Source organism: Capra hircus, chromosome 1 (assembly GCF_001704415.2).
Source record: "Capra hircus breed San Clemente chromosome 1, ASM170441v1, whole genome shotgun sequence".
NCBI lineage: Eukaryota > Metazoa > Chordata > Mammalia > Artiodactyla > Bovidae > Capra > Capra hircus.
The window spans coordinates 151,683,932-151,701,982 of NC_030808.1; the positions used below are offsets into that span (position 1 = coordinate 151,683,932).

The window sequence follows — 18,051 nt, forward strand, 5'->3', positions numbered from 1 at the left end:
TTGCAGCCAAAGATGGAGAAGCTCTATACAGTCAACAAAAACAAGACCAGGAGCTGACTGTGGCTCAGATCATGAACTCCTTATTGCCAAATTCAGACTTAAATTGAAGAAAGTAGAGAAAACCACTAGACCGTTCATGTATGACCTAAATCAAATCCCTTATGATTATACAGTGGAAGTGAGAAATAGATTTAAGGGCCTAGATCTGATAGACAGAGTGCCTGATGAACTATGGAATGAGGTTCATGACATTGTACAAGAGACAGGGATCAAGACCATCCCCATGGAAAAGAAATGCAAAAAAGCGAAATAGCTGTCTGGGGAGGCCTTACAAATAGCTGTGAAAAGAAGAGAAGCGAAAAGCCAAGGAGAAGAAGAAAGATACAAGCATCTGAATGTAGAGTTCCAAAGAATAGCAAGAAGAGATAAGAAAGCCTTCTTCAGTGATCAATGCAAAGAAATAGAGGAAAACAACAGAATGGGAAAGACTAGAGATCTCTTCAAGAAAATTAGAGATACCAAGGGAACATTTCATGCCAAGATGGGCTCAATGAAGGACAGAAATGGTATGGACCTAACAGAAGCAGAAGATATTATGAAGAAGTGGCAAGAATACACAGAAGAACTGTACAAAAAAGATCTTCACGACCCAGATAATCATGATGGTGTGATCATTCACCTAGAGCCAGACATCTTGGAATGTGAAGTCAAGTGGGCCTTAGAAAGCATCACTACGAACAAAGCTAGTGGAGCTGATGGAATTCCAGTGGAGCTATCTCAAATCCTGAAAGATGATGCTATAAAGGTGCTGCACTCAATATGCAGGCAAATTTAGAAAACTCAGCAGTGGCCACATGACTGGAAAAGGTCAGTTTTCATTCCAATCCCAAAGAAAGGCAATGCAAAAGAATGCTCAAACTACTGCACAATTGCACTCATCTTACATGCTAGTAAAGTAATGATCAAAATTCTCCATGCCAGGCTTCAACAATACATGAACCTTGAGCCTCCCGATGTTCAAGCTGGTTTTAGAAAAGGCAGAGGAACCAGAGATCAAATTGTCAACATCTGCTGGATCATGGAAAAAGCAAGAGAGTTCCAGAAAAACGTCTATTTCTGCTTTATTGACTATGCCAAAACCTTTGACTGTGTGGATCACAATAAACTGTGGAAAATTCTGAAAGAGATGGGAATACCAGACCACCTGACCTGCCTCTTGAGAAACCTATATGTGGGTTAGGAAGCAACAGTTAGAACCAGACATGGAACAACAGACTGATTCCAAATAGGAAAAGGAGTATGTCAAGGCTGTATATTGTCACCCTGCTTATTTAACTTCTATGCAGAGTACATCATGAGAAACGCTGTGCTGGAAGAAGCACAAGCTGGAATCAAGATTGCCGGGAGAAATATCAAACACCTCAGATATGCAGATGACACCACCCTTATGGCAGAAAGTGAAGAGGAGCTAAAAGCCCTCTTGATGAAAGCGAAAGTGGAGGATGAAAAAGTTGGCTTCAAGCTCAACATTCAGAAAACGAAGATCATGGCATCTGGTCCCATCACTTCATGGGAAATAGATGGGGAAACAGTGGAAACAGTGTCAGACTTTATTTTTCTGGGATCCAAAATCACTGCAGATGGTGATTGCAGCCATGAAATTAAAAGATGCTTACTCCTTGGAAGAAAATTTATGACCAACCTAGATAGCATATTCAAAGGCAGAGACATTACTTTGCCAACAAAGGTCCTTCTAGTCAAGGCCATGGTTTTTCCTGTGGTCATGTATGGATGTGGGAGTTGGACTGTGAAGAAAGCTGAGCACCAAAGAATTGATGCATTTGAACTGTGGTGTTGGAGAAGACTCTTGAGAGTCCCTTGGACTGCAAGGAGATCCAACCAGTCCATTCTAAAGGAGATCAACCTTTGGATTTCTTTGAAGGAAATGATGCTGAAGCTGAAACTCCAGTACTTTGGCTACCTCATGCGAAGAGTTGACTCATTGGAAAAGACTCTGATGCTGGGAGGGATTGAGGACAGGAGGAGAAGGGGACGGCAGAGAATGAGATGGCTGGATGGCATCACTGACTCGTAGGACACGAGTCTGAGTGAGCTCTGGGAGTTGGTGATGGACAGGGAGGCCTGGTGTGCTGCAATTCATGGGGTCGCAAAGAGTTGGACACGACTGAGCAACTGAACTGAACTGAACTGAACTGATACAGCATTGGTGCTCTCTTTTCTGACTTATTTCACTCTGTATAATAGGCTCCAGTTTCATCCACCATTCTTTTTAATAGCTGAGTAATACTCCATTGTATATATGTACCACAGCTTTCTTATCCATTCATCTGCTGATGGACATTTAGGTTGCTTCCATGTCCTGGTTATTGTAAACAGTGCTGAGATGAACATTGGGGTACACATGTCTCTTTCAATTCTGGTTTCCTTGGTGTGTATGCCCAGCAGTGGGATTGTTGGGTCGTGTTGCAGTTCTATTTCCAGTTTTTTAAGGAATCTCCACACTGTTCTCCATAGTGGTGGTACTAGTTTGCATTCCCTCCAACGGTTTAAGAAGGTTGCCTTTTCTTCATACCTTCTCCAGCATTTATTGTTTGTAGACTTTTTGATAGCAGCCATTCTGAACAGCATGAGATGGTACCTTATTGTGGTTTTGACTTGCATTTCTCTGATAATGAGTGATGTTGAGCATCTTTTCATGTGTTTGTTAGCCATCTGTATATCTTCCTTGGAGAAATGTCTGTTTAGTACCATGGCCCTTTTTTTGATTGGGTTGTTTGTTTTTCTGGGATTGAGCTGCATGAGCTGCTTGTATATTTTTGAGATTAATTCTTTGTCAGTTGCTTTGTTTGCTATTATTTTCTTCCATTCAGAAGGCTGTCTTTTCACCTTGCTTATAGTTTCCTTTGTTGTGCAAAAGCTTAATTAGGTTCCATTTGTTTATTTTTGCTTTTATTTCCATTACTCTGGGAAGTGGGTCACAGAGGATCCTGCTGTGATTTATGTCAGAGAGAGTTTTGCCTATGTTTTCCTCTAGGAGTTTCACAATTTCTGGTCTTACATTTAGATCTTTAATCCATTTTGAGTTTATCTTTGTGTATGCTGTTAGAAAGTGTTCTAGCTTCATTCTTTTACAGATGGTTGACCAGTTTTCCCAGCACCATTTGTTAAAGAGATTGTCTTTTCTCCATTTATAGTCTTGCCTCCTTTGTCAAAGATAAGGTGTCCACAGGTGCATGGACTTATCTCTGGGCTTTCTATTTAGATATGCTTCAGAAGGGAGAAGGAAATGGCATCCCACTCCAGTGCTCTCTCCTGGGAAATCCCATGGACAGAGGGTACAGTCCATGGGGTCGCTGGGAGTCAGACACAACTGAGTGACTTCGCTTTCACTTTTCACTTTCATGCATTGGAGAAGGAAATGGCAACCTTTTTTTTTTTTTTTTCTCTCCAGCGTTCTTGCCTGGAGAATCTCAGGGATGGCAGAGCCTGGTGGGCTGCTGTCTATGGGGTCGCACAGGGTCGGACATGACTGAGCGACTTAGCAGCAGCAGCAGCAGCAGCATGCTTCAGAAGAGACTTCAAAGAGTTGTCTTGTGAACCAGGCTCCCACACAGCTATCCTCATCACAGGGGATGAGAGCTTCCTCTCAGCAGCATTTGTGTAGAGGACAACTTCTAGCTCTTATCAGACTTCTTCTTAATATAGAATCCAAATTCAGCTTGGGAAGTGAAAGCCTGGGAAAATAGAGGGAGCCAAGTAGAAAATTAGCCAGGCTCAGCAAGACAGGGCTTATTCATTGACCCCTTTCTGAGCAAAGAAAAATAATTATTGAGTTTCTGTTAAGATCCTAGCATATCATGAAAGGAGAGGTGCAAGTATGGTCAAAGAGGGGCTGAAGGAGAAATTTAGTCAGAATGACATTCCAGAGTTCTGGGTCAGAGATGGAAAGAGTTTCTAGCTGAGGGAGTCCCATAGAGGCTGCACAAATTTTCAACTATGACTATTCAAATTCTCACCCCCACTGCTCACACTCAGATAAAAGAGTTAGGAATCAGATTTTAAATGTCACATGAAGTCTTCCAGAAGTATCACAGGATTATTAGTCATCTGTTATTCTGACCAGCTGTTCTGCAATGTATCATCCATGTCAAGACTCAGTTAGGGGTCTTTTCTTCACAGAATCCCTGGGGAAATGTGTGCTTAATGCATGTGTTTGGTTCCTTTCTGAGAGCATGCAATTTTGTTTATAGAACACTCTGAATTCAAACAGGTTGGCTACTGGGAAGTGGTTCAAGATTTTTTTTTTTTAAAGTTTGTTAAGGTTCTCTTAAGCTTAAAAAATAAAACTTTTCAGCAACTAACAATACATGCTGTGGCCTCAGCTTGCAGTAGTCCCTAAATTTCCAACCCAGCCACTCTGGGTCCCTTCCAAGCTCTGCTCACACACTCCCAATCTCCCCACTCCAGTGCACAAGCACACATATTTCTCTTCTGTTTTCTCAGCTTGTCCTTGTCATTTCTCATGCCAGTTCCAACTTCCCCATCAAACTAAACTACATTTCTCTTTCAAGATGAGTTTGCTCATTCATTCAGTCTTTATTGGGTGCCTTTTAAGTGCCAGGGACCATCTGGGATGTTGGGGATACAGTGATGAACTAATAGGGATGCTCACTTCGGTGCCCCTTGGGGACATAGAGAAGTGGATGGGCAAGCCAGTATACCAGTATAAGCTTCCCAGAGTCCCTTGGACTGCAAGGAGATCCAACCAGTCCATCCTAAAGGAGCTCAGTCCTGAGTGTTCATTGGAATGACTGATGCTGAAGCTGAAATTCCAATACTTTGGCCACCTGATGTGAAGAGCTGACTCATTTTAAAAGACCCTGATGCTGGGAAGGATTGAGGGCAGGAGGAAAAGGGGAAGACAGAGGATAAGATGGTTGGATGGCATCATTGACTCAATGGACATGAGTTTGGGTAAACTCCGGGAGTTGGTGATGAACAGGGAGGTCTGGCGTGCTGCAGTCCGTGGGGTTGCAAAGAGTCGGACATGACTGAGCGACTGAGATTAACTGAACTGAACTGATGAGGACCCAGAGGGAACAATCCAGGAATGGGAGAATATATAGTGGGACTTCAGAGGGGAGGGTGGTTACCCTGCTTAACTTCAAGAATTTATGGAAGGTGTTTCAAGCAGGTGAGACCCAACCAGAGGATGAATGAGAGATAGGGAGAGGAAGAGGTTCCTTGCAGGGGAGAGAGATTAGGCTGAAAAATGCCAGACTTTGCAGAATCGTTTAAGACATGGAAGGAGTTTGTACTGTTTTCTTAAAGGAAATGGAGGGAGAGACCTGATGTGAATTCTATTTCTTCTTTGAAGTTTCTCCCAGTTATTCAAATCCCAAGTGTTTTTTATTCCTTCTTTGATTTCCAAAGCAATTACTGGCTCTACTTAGTAGCCTTGCCTTGTATTCATGTATTTTTATCATCCTGTGATCATTCTCTGTTGTTGGTTCTCAACAGCACAAATTCCAGTATTCTGCTTTTGGCTTGAATGTTCAAAATACACAATACACCTATTTAAAAGTTCCTATATTTACAGTGCAATTGTTCCTCCAGTCAATGTCGCTTAATTTCACCATTTTTACCTCTTGTATGCATCAAATTGTGACCACTCAGATACAAAATTCACATCAAAATTGAAACTAATTTTATACATTGATTCAAATTTTGTTATATACCAATGAAGGAGAAAAGTTTCCCTGATGCTTGGTGTTAAAGGTGTTTTATGTTTTATATTAAAATGATCCTTGCCCTGAGGAGTTTTCATTAAGTCAAGGTTTCTGGACTATATATAAGTATATATTCTATATATAATATATATGCATATGGCACCCCACTCCAGTACTCTTGCCTGGCAAATCCCATGGGCAGAGGAGCCTGGTAGGCTGCAGTCCATGGGGTCGCCAGGAGTCAGACGCAACTGAGCGACTTCACTTTCACTTTTCACTTTCATGCATTGGAGAGGGAAATGGCAACCCACTCCAATGTTCTTGCCTGGAGAATCCCAGGGACAGGGGAGCCTGGTGGGCTGCCATCTCTGGGGTCGCAAAGAGTCAGACACGACTGAAGTGAGTTAGCAGCAGCAGCATGCATATATAGATATACATATATACATATATGTATCTGTGTATACACACATACACATGTATATGTATATAAGTACATACACATATATGAATATATGTATATATTCTATATATACATATATATAGAAGAGAGAATATGGATGTGAGAGTTGGGTTATAAAGAAAGCTGAGCACTGAAGAATTGATGCTTTTGAACTCTGGTATTGGAGAAGACTCTTGAAAGTTCCTTGGACTGAAAGGAGATCCAACTAGTCCATCCCAAAGGAAATCAGTCCTGAATATTCATTGGAAGGACTGATGCTGAAGCTGAAACTCCAATACTTTGGCCACCTGATGCAAAGAACTAACTCATTGGATGCTGAGAAAGATTGAAGCAGACGACAGAGGATGAGATGGTTGGATGGCATCAACGACTCAATGGACATGAGTTTGAGTAAGCTCCAGGAGTTAGTGATGGACAAGGAGGCCTGGTGTGCTGCAGTCCATGGGGTCGCAAACAGTCAGACATGACTGAGCAACTGAACTGAACTGATAAATAAATATATATATACATATATATATATATATTTGTATATATATGTATTATTTCCTCACAATCTTAACATGATTCTAGGTATAGCATAAAGCTTTACTTGAATTTTACATTTATTTCCATGACTTGGCTTACACTTTTTACATCATGAAATATGTCAGGCATCCAAAAATATATAAAAAATTATACAAGGAAAACTCACTCTCCACCACCCAGGTAAAGAAATAAAGCATTATAATGACAGTAGGACCTTAGCTTTACCCCTCCGCACTGAAAGATAACTTCTGTCTTGAATTTAGTGTTTATCATCTCCACATATGCTCTATCTCCATTTGTGGGTACTCATAAACAATGCATGATGTTGCTTCTCAGGTTTTAGGATGAACCCCCTCCAGTGTTCTTGCCCGGAGAATCCCAGGGACGGGGGAGCCTGGTAGGCTGCCATCTATGGGGTCACACAGAGTCGGACACGACTGAAGTGACTTAGCAGCAGCAGCAGCAGCATGTATGATGTCATAATGTATCCTTCTGCACCTCTTTCCAAGATTTGTCCATAAATGCAGCTCTAGCTTATCAACTTAATGGCTGTATTGTATTCATTCTATGCATATCCCACATTTAGGACATTTTGGTTGGTTCACGTCTTCACTAAAACACACCGTGTTGCAGTGAACGTACTTGTATTTGATTCCTTGAGTATCTTATGTAAGACTTTCTACAGGCGTGTAGATCTAATGTAATTTTGCTGGGTTGTAGGACATGAGCATCATAAATCTAGCCAGATGTGGCTAAGGATGTTATTCAGACAAGACATTTCATTCTCTCCTCAGCATCATGTGAATTTGTCTGGCCTCACATTTTAAAAAATTGAAGTGTAGTTGACTTAGACTATTATATTAGTTTCCATTGTAGAGCAAAGTGATTCAGTTTCACATACATGTATATACATGTATGCGTGTCTGTGTGTGTGTGTATATATATATATATGAAATTGCTCAGTCGTGTCTGACTCTTTGTGACCCCATGTACTGTATGTAGCCTACCAGGCTCCTCTATCCATGGGATTTTCCAGGCAAGAATACTGGAGTGGGTTGCCATTTCCTTCTCCAGGAGATCTTCCCGACTCAGGCTTTGAAGCCGGGTCTCCCACACTGTAGGCAGACACTTTACTGTTTGAGCTACCTGGGAAGTCCATATATATATATTCTTTTCCTTCACACCTTATTATAAAATCTTGAGTATAATTCCCTGTGCTATATAGTAGGTCCTTGTTGGTTATCTGTTTTGTATACAATAATGTGTTTGTTAATCGCAAATTCATAACTTATCCCTTCCACTCCCTTTCCCCTTTGGTAACCATGGCTTTGTTTTCCATGTCTAGGGTCTGTTTCTGTTTTGTATATAAGTTCATGTGTATCATTTTTTAAAGATTCTACATGCGAGGAAGTAGTATTCCATTTTATACATGTACCACAGCTCCTTTATTTATTTATCTGTTGATGGACATTTAGATTGCTTCCATGTCCTGGCTATTATAAAAAGTGCTGGAATTGACCCTGGGGTCATGTATCCTCTCAAATTATGGTTTTCTCCAGATATATGTCTTAGAGTGGAATAGCTGGATTATATGATAGCTCTATTTTTAGTTTTTTAGGGAACCTTGATACGGTTCACCATAGTTGGCCTCACATTTTTTTTAAGTTCAAATTAATTAATTTTAATTGGAGGACATTTATTTAAACTATCGTGATGATTTTTGCCATATATCAGCATGAATCATTCGTGGGTATACAGGTGTCCCTCTCATCCTGAACCTTCCTCCCACCTCCCTCCCTACCCCTTCCCTCCAGGTCTCATGTTGTTGATAACCCATGTCACTTTTAGATTTAGGGATCTTATGTACTCTTAGGGGAAAATAAAACTTTATTAAATGAGTAGAGTTTGCTCTAGAACTTCCCAGAGAGCAGTAAAGGCTACTGTAAAAATTTTCAACAACCTAGAATTAGTTGATTGGATTACTGAAAAATTATTTGAACACAAGAGTATTATTAAGGAGAATAATAGAGAAAAAGTATAAAAATGCCTTTAGTAGTACCCCCTTAACATAGTCACTTTAAAAATATACTCACTGACTTGGTAATTATCCTGCACTGCTGGTCTAATGGGTCTGCGCTGGACTACAGGAAAGCAAAAATGAACAGAACAAGTGTCCATGTCAAACTTGTCTTTATTTCAGAACTTGTGTCTTGCTAACATTGTAATTCCCAAGAACAGTTCTGTCACATAGAGTACTCATGTTTTTCCATAATGTTTTGTTTTGTTCGCAGCCAAAATCAAGTACAGAGTAAAGCATGCCAAAGTGTAAAACAGATGATCACAGCACACAATAGCACTTTATAAAATTAGCCTCATCTCACTTTTTCTTCCTTACAAATTCCATTGTTTTGTAAATGTCCTGGAAAAGGCAAACATTGTCTATGATGGTAGCAGCTGGACAGATGGGGTTTTACAGGTTAATCAGTGTTAAATGCAGCTCTAGGGACATACCAGAAATGAAGACATGGGCATGGATTTTCATTTCTCAAAAACAGAAGACATTCCTAGGAAATTCTAATCCAAAATCCCTTTTAATCCAGTCCAATTTGAGATATAGATATGATAAAAAATTATGACAAAAATATCCTGTAGGCAGGTGCATCATTACAGAGATGTCAGAGAAAGGATTCAGTTAACTCTTCAAAGTCAAGTGTCCCAATTCTCGGGAGAAATGAAATCATTCCTAGTTTCTTCGATCTGCTCATTGATGTCTTCACTCAGAGAAGTCTTTCCCTTAGATTCGGAACAGAACAAATTTAACATGTTATTAGTCTTGAAAAATTCTTGCCACTTATGACTCCACTTCTAATAGATGATGTATACTTCCTAGTTAGAATCACATGGAATTTCTCATGCCAATGGAGCTATGTTCTTTTCTGGTATGATCATCTTGTGTCTTCACCATCTGCAAAACAAAAATATGTGTTGCTCTTAATGTCACTGGATTTATTTAAAATATTCCCTTTAGAGTCTATTCCTTTTCATGCCACATAAGAAAAAAAAAATGGCATAGTTTTGCCATTTTCAATAGTCATGATAAAATAGTGGTGTGATCATAGATATGAAAGAACAACATGTAAATGGAAGTATAGATATACTTCTTCCTGGGAAAATACCAATACATTGATGATCTGAAATTTGATGCTTAACATATTTAGTGACTGGTAAAAGAAAAGTGCAGAGATAGAAAGATTCTGCCCAGAATCCCTCTTTTTTTTTAGCATTAATTTCTAACTTTTTGGGCAGTAATTTCCCCTCCTATCCCTCTTCCCCACTCTTCCCTGATCACCTCCTTGTGAGCTTTGGCTTCCAGCATCAGCTCATACTAGTCTTTGGAATGCTGGTGTCCAGCTACTGACTTTAACCTCATAGAGCCAGAGTACTTGGGAGTTCAAGGCAACTCTTGACCAATCAACACTCTGTGAAGGAGTAAGAAAGCCTCTAGTCAAGAAAACTCTGAAGCACAAATCACAGGAATAGCTTGGAAAACCATTAGACATTGATGAAAGAAATTGAAGATGATACAAATAGGTGGAAAGATTTATTATGCTTATCAATTGGAAGAATTAATATTGTTAAAATGACTATATTACATAAGGCAATCTACAGATTCAACTCAATCTCTATCAAAATATCAGTGGCACTTTTCATAGAACTAGAACAAATTAACTCTAAAATTTGTATGGAAACCCAAAAGACCCTGAATAGCCAAATGAGCCTTGAGGAAAATAGAGTGAAGCCATAGGCATCATGCTCTCTGATTCCAAAATATACTACAAAAAAATATAGTCATCAGAATAGTATGATACTAGAAGAAAACAGACATATAGATCAATGGGACAGAATTGAGAGCCTAGTGATAAACCTATGTTTATATAGTCAATTTAACTACAAAGAGGGAGACAAGCATACACAGTGGAGAAAAGGAAGCCTCTTCAATACATTATTTTGGGAAAACTGTATTAACCTAGATAGCATATTGAAAAGCAGAGACATTACTTTGCCAACAAAGGTCCATCTAGTCAAGGCTATGGTTTTCCAGCGGTCATGTATGGATGTGAGAGTTGAACTGTGAAGAAAGCTGAGTGCCGAAGAATTGATGCTTTTGAATTGTGGTGTTGGAGAAGACTCTTGAGAGTCCCTTGGACTACAAGGAGATCCAACCAGTGCATTCTGAAGGAGATCAGCCCTGGAATTTCTTTGAAGGGAATGATGCTGAAGCTGAAACTCCAGTACTTTGGCTACCTCATGTGAAGAGTTGACTCATTGGAAAAGACTCTGATGCTGGGAGGGATTGGGGGCAGGAGGAGAAGGGGACGACAGTGATGTCATCACTGACTCAATGGATGTGAGTCTGAGTGAACTCCGGGAGTTGGTGATGGACAGGCAGGCCTGGCGTGCTGTGATTCAGGGGTTGCAGAGTCGGACACGACTGAGTGACTGAACTGAACTGAACTGAGCTGATAACTATATAAAAAAGAATCAAACTGGACTGCTTTCTCACACCATAAATGTAAACTCAAATGGATTAAAAACTTAACTCTGAAATCATGCAACTCCTAGAAGAAAACATAGGCAGCATGCTTTCCTAAAGGACTGACTCTTTATCAAGAGAAACAAAAGCAAAAATAAACAAATGAAAGTTCATGAAACTAAAAAAAACTTTTGCAGTTAAGGAAACTATCAACAAAACAAAACAAAACAAAAAAAGGCACTCTACTGAATGGGAGAAGATATTTGCAAAGGGTAGGTCCAATAAGGGATTAATATGCAAAATATACAAAGAATATTTATATATACATATACATATATATAAATGTGTATTGTGTATATATAAATAAATAATGAAATATATATATAATGTATATGTCTATATAATGAAATGCTACTCAGCCATAAAAATGAAATCTTGCCCTTTGTGACAACATGGATAGATCTAGAGAGTTTTATGCTAAGTAAATGAGTCAGACAGAGAAAGATGAATACCATGTGATCTCGCTTATTTGTGGAATCTAAAAATCAAAATAAGCAAACGAAACAAAATAAAAATAGACTCATAGATACAGAGAACAAATGGGTGGAAGCTGGAAAGGATTCAGGGGATTAAGAGGTATAAACTTCCAGTTATGTAATAAATGAGCACATTGGATATGTACTTTCTTTGATATAATAATTTCTTATGATTTACATAGTTTTTCTGTTTTACATAGTTTTTCTTCAGAATTCTGAAGCTGCAACTTAGCTCATTCATTTTTAAGGACATATCCCCATGTAGTCTAATTGCCAGAACTAGGCTTTATAGTAAAACCAACCAACTAGTCCTTACTGTAAAACAATTTCCACTTTACAGAGAGTCTGATTCCTTTTTCCATTTGAAATAAATATACTGCTAAGGATCTCTGTTATGACATTCTGATATTTCATTCTGAAATACTTGAATGATTAAGGCTCTTGCTACGATTCTTTTGGTGTGGTGAAACCATGCTTGCTCTCTTTCGATGTTTCTCTTGTAATGCTCTCTGCTTTGTTCTCAGAATTTTCACTCGGGAAAGCTGTATCCTTTGACAAGGGAAATGGAACACACCAGTTTAATAAATGAAATGTATCATAACTCCAGTCATGCTCACTCTGTCATATATGTAGATTCAGAATATCCAAACATGAGTTCCACTACCCAAGCTCTAGCAACACATGTCCTCTGTAACAGAAACATGTACAGGATGGGAAAGATCTGAATTCTTACCTGGTGTAAAAAAGGCCTACAGATCCAATGTTTATTTATTCGTTTGTTTTTTCTGCTTAGTTCCTTTATTTTTTTGAAGATTTTAATATGAATTTATCTATTTTAATTGGAGGTTAATTACTTTACAATATTGTATTGGTTTTGCCATACAGCAACATGAATCCACCACAGGTGTACATGTGTTCCCCATCCTGAACCCCCCCTCCCACGTCCCTCCCCAGACCATCCCTCTGGGTCATCCCAGTGCACCAGCCCCAAGCATCCTGTATCATGCATCGAACTTGGACTGGCGATTCATTTCATATATGATATTATACATGTTTCACTGCCATTCTCCCAAATCATCCCACCCTCTCCCTCTCCCAGAAATCCCTTGCATTCATATACACTAATAATGAGAAAATAGAAACAGAAATTAAGGAAACTATTCCATTCACCATTGCAACAAAAAGAATAAAATACTTAGGAATATATCTACCTAAAGAAACAAAAGACCTATATATAGAACACTATAAAATAGATGAAGAAATATACCATGTTCATGGGTTGGAAGAATCAATATAATAAAAATGAGTATACTACCCAAAACAATCTAGAGATTAAATACAATCCCTATCAAGCTACCAACGGCATTTTTCACAGAGCTAAAACAAAAAATTTCTCAATTTGTATGGTAATATAAAAAACCTCGAATAGCCAAAGGAGTCTTAAGAAAGAAGAATGGAACTGGAGTAATCAATCTGCCTGACTTCAGGCTCTACTACAAAGACACAGTACAAGACAGTATGGTACTGACACAAAGACAGAAATATAGATCAAAGGAACAAAATAGAGAGCCCAGAGATAAATCCACGCACCTATGGATACCTTATCTTTGACAAAGGAGGCAAGAATATACAATGGAGAAAAGACAATCTCTTTAACAAGTAGTGCTGGGAAAACTGGTCAACCACTTGTAAAAGAATGAAGCTAGAACACTTTCTAACATCATACACAAAAATAAACTCAAAATGGATTAAAGATCTAAACGTAAGACCAGAAACTATAAAACTCCTTGAGGAGAACATAGGCAAAACACTCTCCGACATACATCACAGCAGGATCCTCTATGACCCACCTCCCAGAATACTGGAAATAAAAGCAAAACTAAACAAAGGGGACTTAATTAAAATTAAAAGCTTCTGCACAACAAAGGAAACTCTAAGCAAGGTGAAAAGACAGCCTTCTGAATGGGAGAAAATAAGCAAATGAAGCAACTGACAAACAACTAATCTTAAAAATATATGAGCAACTCCCGTAGCTCAATCCCAGAAAAATAAACGACCCAATAAAAAATGGGCCAAATAACTAAACTGACAATTCTCCAAAGAAGACATACAGATGGCTAACAAACACATGAAAAGATGCTCAACATCACTCATTATCAGAGAAATGCAAATCAAAACCACAATGAGGTACCATCTCATGCCAGTCAGAATGGCTGCGATCTAAAAGTCTACAAGCAATAAATGCTGGAGAGGGTGGGGAGAAAAGGGAACCCTCTTACACTGTTGGTAGGAATGCAAACTAGTACAGCCACTATGGAGAACAGTGTGGCGATTCCTTAAAAAACTGGAAATAGAACTGCCTTATGACCCAGCAATCCCACTGCTGGGCATACACACCGAGGAAACCAGAATTGAAAGAGACACGTGTACCCCAATGTTCATTGCAGCACTGTTTATAATAGCTAGGACATGGAAGCAACCTAGATGTCCATCAGCAGACGAATGGATAAGCAAGCTGTGGTAATATGCACAATGGAGTATTACTCAGCCATGAGAAAGAATACATTTGAATCAGTTCTAATGAGGTGGATGAAACTGGAGCCTATTATACAGAGTGAAGTAAGCCAGAAAGAAAAACATCAATATAGTATACTAAATAGATGGGGAAACAGTGGAAACAGTGTCAGACTTTATTTTTGGCGGCTCCAAAATCACCGCAGATGGTGACTGCAGCCATGAAATTAAAAGACGCTTACTCCTTGGAAGAAAAGTTATGACGAACCTAGACAGCATATTCAAAAGCAGAGACATTACTTTGCCGACTAAGGTCCGTCTAGTCAAGGCTATGGTTTTTCCTGTGGTCATGTATGGATGTGAGAGTTGGACTGTGAAGAAGGCTGAGCGCCAAAGAATTGATGCTTTTGAAGTGTGGTGTTGGAGAAGACTCTTGAGAGTCCCTTGGACTGCAAGGAGATCCAGCCAGTCCATTCTGAAGGAGATCAACCCTGGGATTTCTTTGGAGGGCATGATGCTAAAGTTGAAACTCCAGTACTTTGGCCATCTCATGTGAAGAGTTGACTCACTGGAAAAGCCTCTGATGCTGGGAGGGATTGGGGGCAGGAGGAAAAAGGGACGACCGAGGATGAGACGGCTGGATGGCATCACAGACTCGATGGGCGTGAATCTGAGTGAACTCCGGGAGATGGTGATGAACAGGGAGGCCTGGCATGCTGTGATTCATGGGGTCGCAAAGAGTCGGACACGACTGAGAGACTGAACTGAACTGAACTGAACTGAATGCATATATATGGAATTTAGAAAGATGGTAACGATGACCCTGTATGTGAGACAGCAAAAGAGAAACATATGTATAGAACAGATCCAATATTTAATTGGCACTTTGTTTGACAACACGTCCTCCAGCCTGTGCTTCCCTAAGAAGAATTTACACCTGGGAAATTGTCATGCAAACATTTAGAATGACTGAGAAACGTGCCATTTGTGTGTGTGTGTGTGTGACATGGGGCACTTGTAAAAGGCCATACAGGAAAGAAGATCTCCATGATTCTTCATATGTAACCATTCTCAGGTAGATAGAGTCCTTTAGCGCTATTTCTTAGAAATCCACGCATTTGAAAGTCTTTGTATGTCCCCCAGCGTCCCTAAAGTATAAAATACAGTAGCCTTGCCCAAGTGCCTCCATAATACAAAAAAGAAAGTTGAGGACCAGAGCAATCAGGTGACTTTTCATGATCACAATGCTAGTTACTGACAGAACCAAAACTAGCATCTGGATCTCCTTATTCTCAGTTTAGCCTTCTTTCCACTATGGCTGCCATCATCATCATCATCATCTTCATCATCTTAAACAAGACCTAACATTTATTAAACTTTTACTCTTTGCAAACTGCTGTTTAAAGCACTTTACGTTCATTTACTGCACACATTAACCTATGATGTAGGGTACTGTTACCCCAGGTGGAGAACAGACTCTTAGGCAAAACAATGTGCCCAAGATCAAATGACCAGTAATGGCAGAAATAAGATACAAATTCGTGTCTGTTCCTCTGGATTCATTCTTTCAACTACTGTTTCCCAAAGTGGTTTCTATAAAACATGAGTCTGAAAAGATGCTCCCTGAAACAAAATCAAAGTGGTCAAAGTGGCTGACTATTAGCCCTTCCTTCTCTCAGAATTACAATGAAAATGAGCTCATTAAAGTCAATGAGAAATCATGCAAAAAAAAAAAAAAACCCACCTACTTATTAGTATTTTACAGAAACATGATTTTTCCCCAATACTTGTAGTATCTAGTGACAGGACCCCCATTAAGAAGACTAATTCAAGCTCAAGGTCTGTACATTAGGTCAGTGGTTGGCAAACTCTAGCCTGCATCAAAGTCATCTGGAAGGCCCTGACCCAAGCTTCTGACTTAGTAGGTCTTTGGTAGACTCCAAGAATCTGCATTTCTGATGAATTCCTAGATGATGCTGATGTTCTTCATCCAAGGACCACACTTTGAGAGACAATGCACTCAATGATGGAAAAATAAAGGCTAAGAAAGAGTCCCGGGGTTGGCATAATGGAAAAATGAATACAGATACACTTTTCAAAACAATCATCAAAACCTTTCAAATGTACATTATGATGAGCAAATAGAAAGTGTGGACATTAAGTAGGTGGCTAAAATGAAAACATCAGGAAAAAATGGGCAGGTAAAAAGAAAAGCCCACTCTCTTTCGGAAAACAAAAGTGAGCAAAGCAGTGTAAATTCTGACTGTTCTTCACAATAGATTTTTATTTTTAATTGTCAAGCATATTACCAGGCAGGTAATTCATAGGACAAGCCTAGTTGATTATGTACCAGGCACAGTGTGTAGTCTGAGCTTTAAAGGTATCATTTCCAACCTTTCAGCAACCAGAGGTAGGTTTTATTATCTCCTTTTCAAGCTTTAAGGTGTACTTTTGTTTTATAAACATAATTATAGAGTATGAATCACTGTGACAAAGCAGTAGGTGCTGTGATGTTCTTTGGGAAGATGCTTCAGATGTCTGCATCTTCTATGTCCTTACCTATAAAAAGACACAGTACAGCTCAGAGATTTCTAAAGCTTTTTTGATTTTCAAATGCCAATTTCTCATAAGCCTAAGAGGAAAGCCAAAGTGAGATTTTCTGAAGAGACTCAGACGGACTTCAAGGAGCAGGGCTGACCAAGTCACCAAATCAATCAATCAGCTAGACTTCTCTGAGAGAAATGATTAAAGAAAGCATCCACTTCTATAGTGATAGTGTTAGTTTCTCAGTCATGTCCAACTCTTTGCGACCCCGTGGACTGTAGCCCACCAGGCTCCTCTGTCTATGGGATTCTCTAGGCAAGAATACTGGAGTGGGTTGCCATGCCCTTCTCTGGGGGATCTTCCCCACCCAGGGATCAAACCACCATCTCCTGCAGCTGCTGCATTGCAAGGTGGATTCTTTACCACTGAGCCAATGGGGCAGCCCAAGTATGGGAAAGAACCCCCTAAATCTGTGTTTCCCAAATGCATCTATGCATTATAATCGGCCTGATATTTGCTGATCATTCAATTGCCAAGCCCACACTCATATCAATTAAATCACATTCTCTGGTATTTCAAGGTAGTTTATGGCTGAAAATGCCAAGATTAGTAGAATCAGAAGGATTGCAATCAAGTAAGCATTATCAATAACTTTCTCATTTATTGTTGTTTCTCATAATTTCTCCCCTTCAGAAGTTTTGTCCATTTTTCTATTTTATTATACATCACACATACAGAAGTGGAGGGCTTCCCTGGTGGCTCATATGGTAAAGACTCTGCCTGTAATTCCTGTGCTTACATTGTTAATTATATTCCTTACTGTTGTGTTTAATCACTCAGTCATGTCCAGCTCTTTATGACCCCATGGACCGTAGTCCGCCAGGCTAGTCTGTCCATGGGGTTTTCCAGGCAAGAATACTGGAGTGGGTTAGCATTCCCTTCTCCAGGGGATCTTCCCAACCCATGGATCGAACCCAGGTCTCCAGCATTGCAGACAGGTGCTTTACCATCTGAGCCACCAGGGAAGCTACTGCTTCCAGATTGTGTATTTCTCTTTCGTTTTCAGCAGTTTGATTTTAATATGTCTGAGTGGGGTTTTCTTTGAACTTTTAAAATCTGTAACATTGTGTCTTTTACCAAATTTGGGAAGTTTTGGCGATTACTTTTTCAATTTTTTTTTTTTCCCCT

General features: G+C 39.5%; 1 protein-coding gene across 2 annotated transcripts in view; it reads right to left on the minus strand.

Moving 5' to 3' along the window:
- Positions 8,909-18,051, minus strand: part of COL6A5 (collagen type VI alpha 5 chain) — a 163,937-nt gene continuing 154,794 nt past the window's right edge. For both annotated transcript variants that reach the window (XM_018052941.1, XM_018052932.1), the window contains one exon: positions 8,909-9,700. In XM_018052941.1, the coding sequence (XP_017908430.1) occupies positions 9,681-9,700 (20 nt within the window). In that variant the 3' untranslated portion in view covers positions 8,909-9,680. The remainder of the gene's footprint in view (positions 9,701-18,051) is intronic.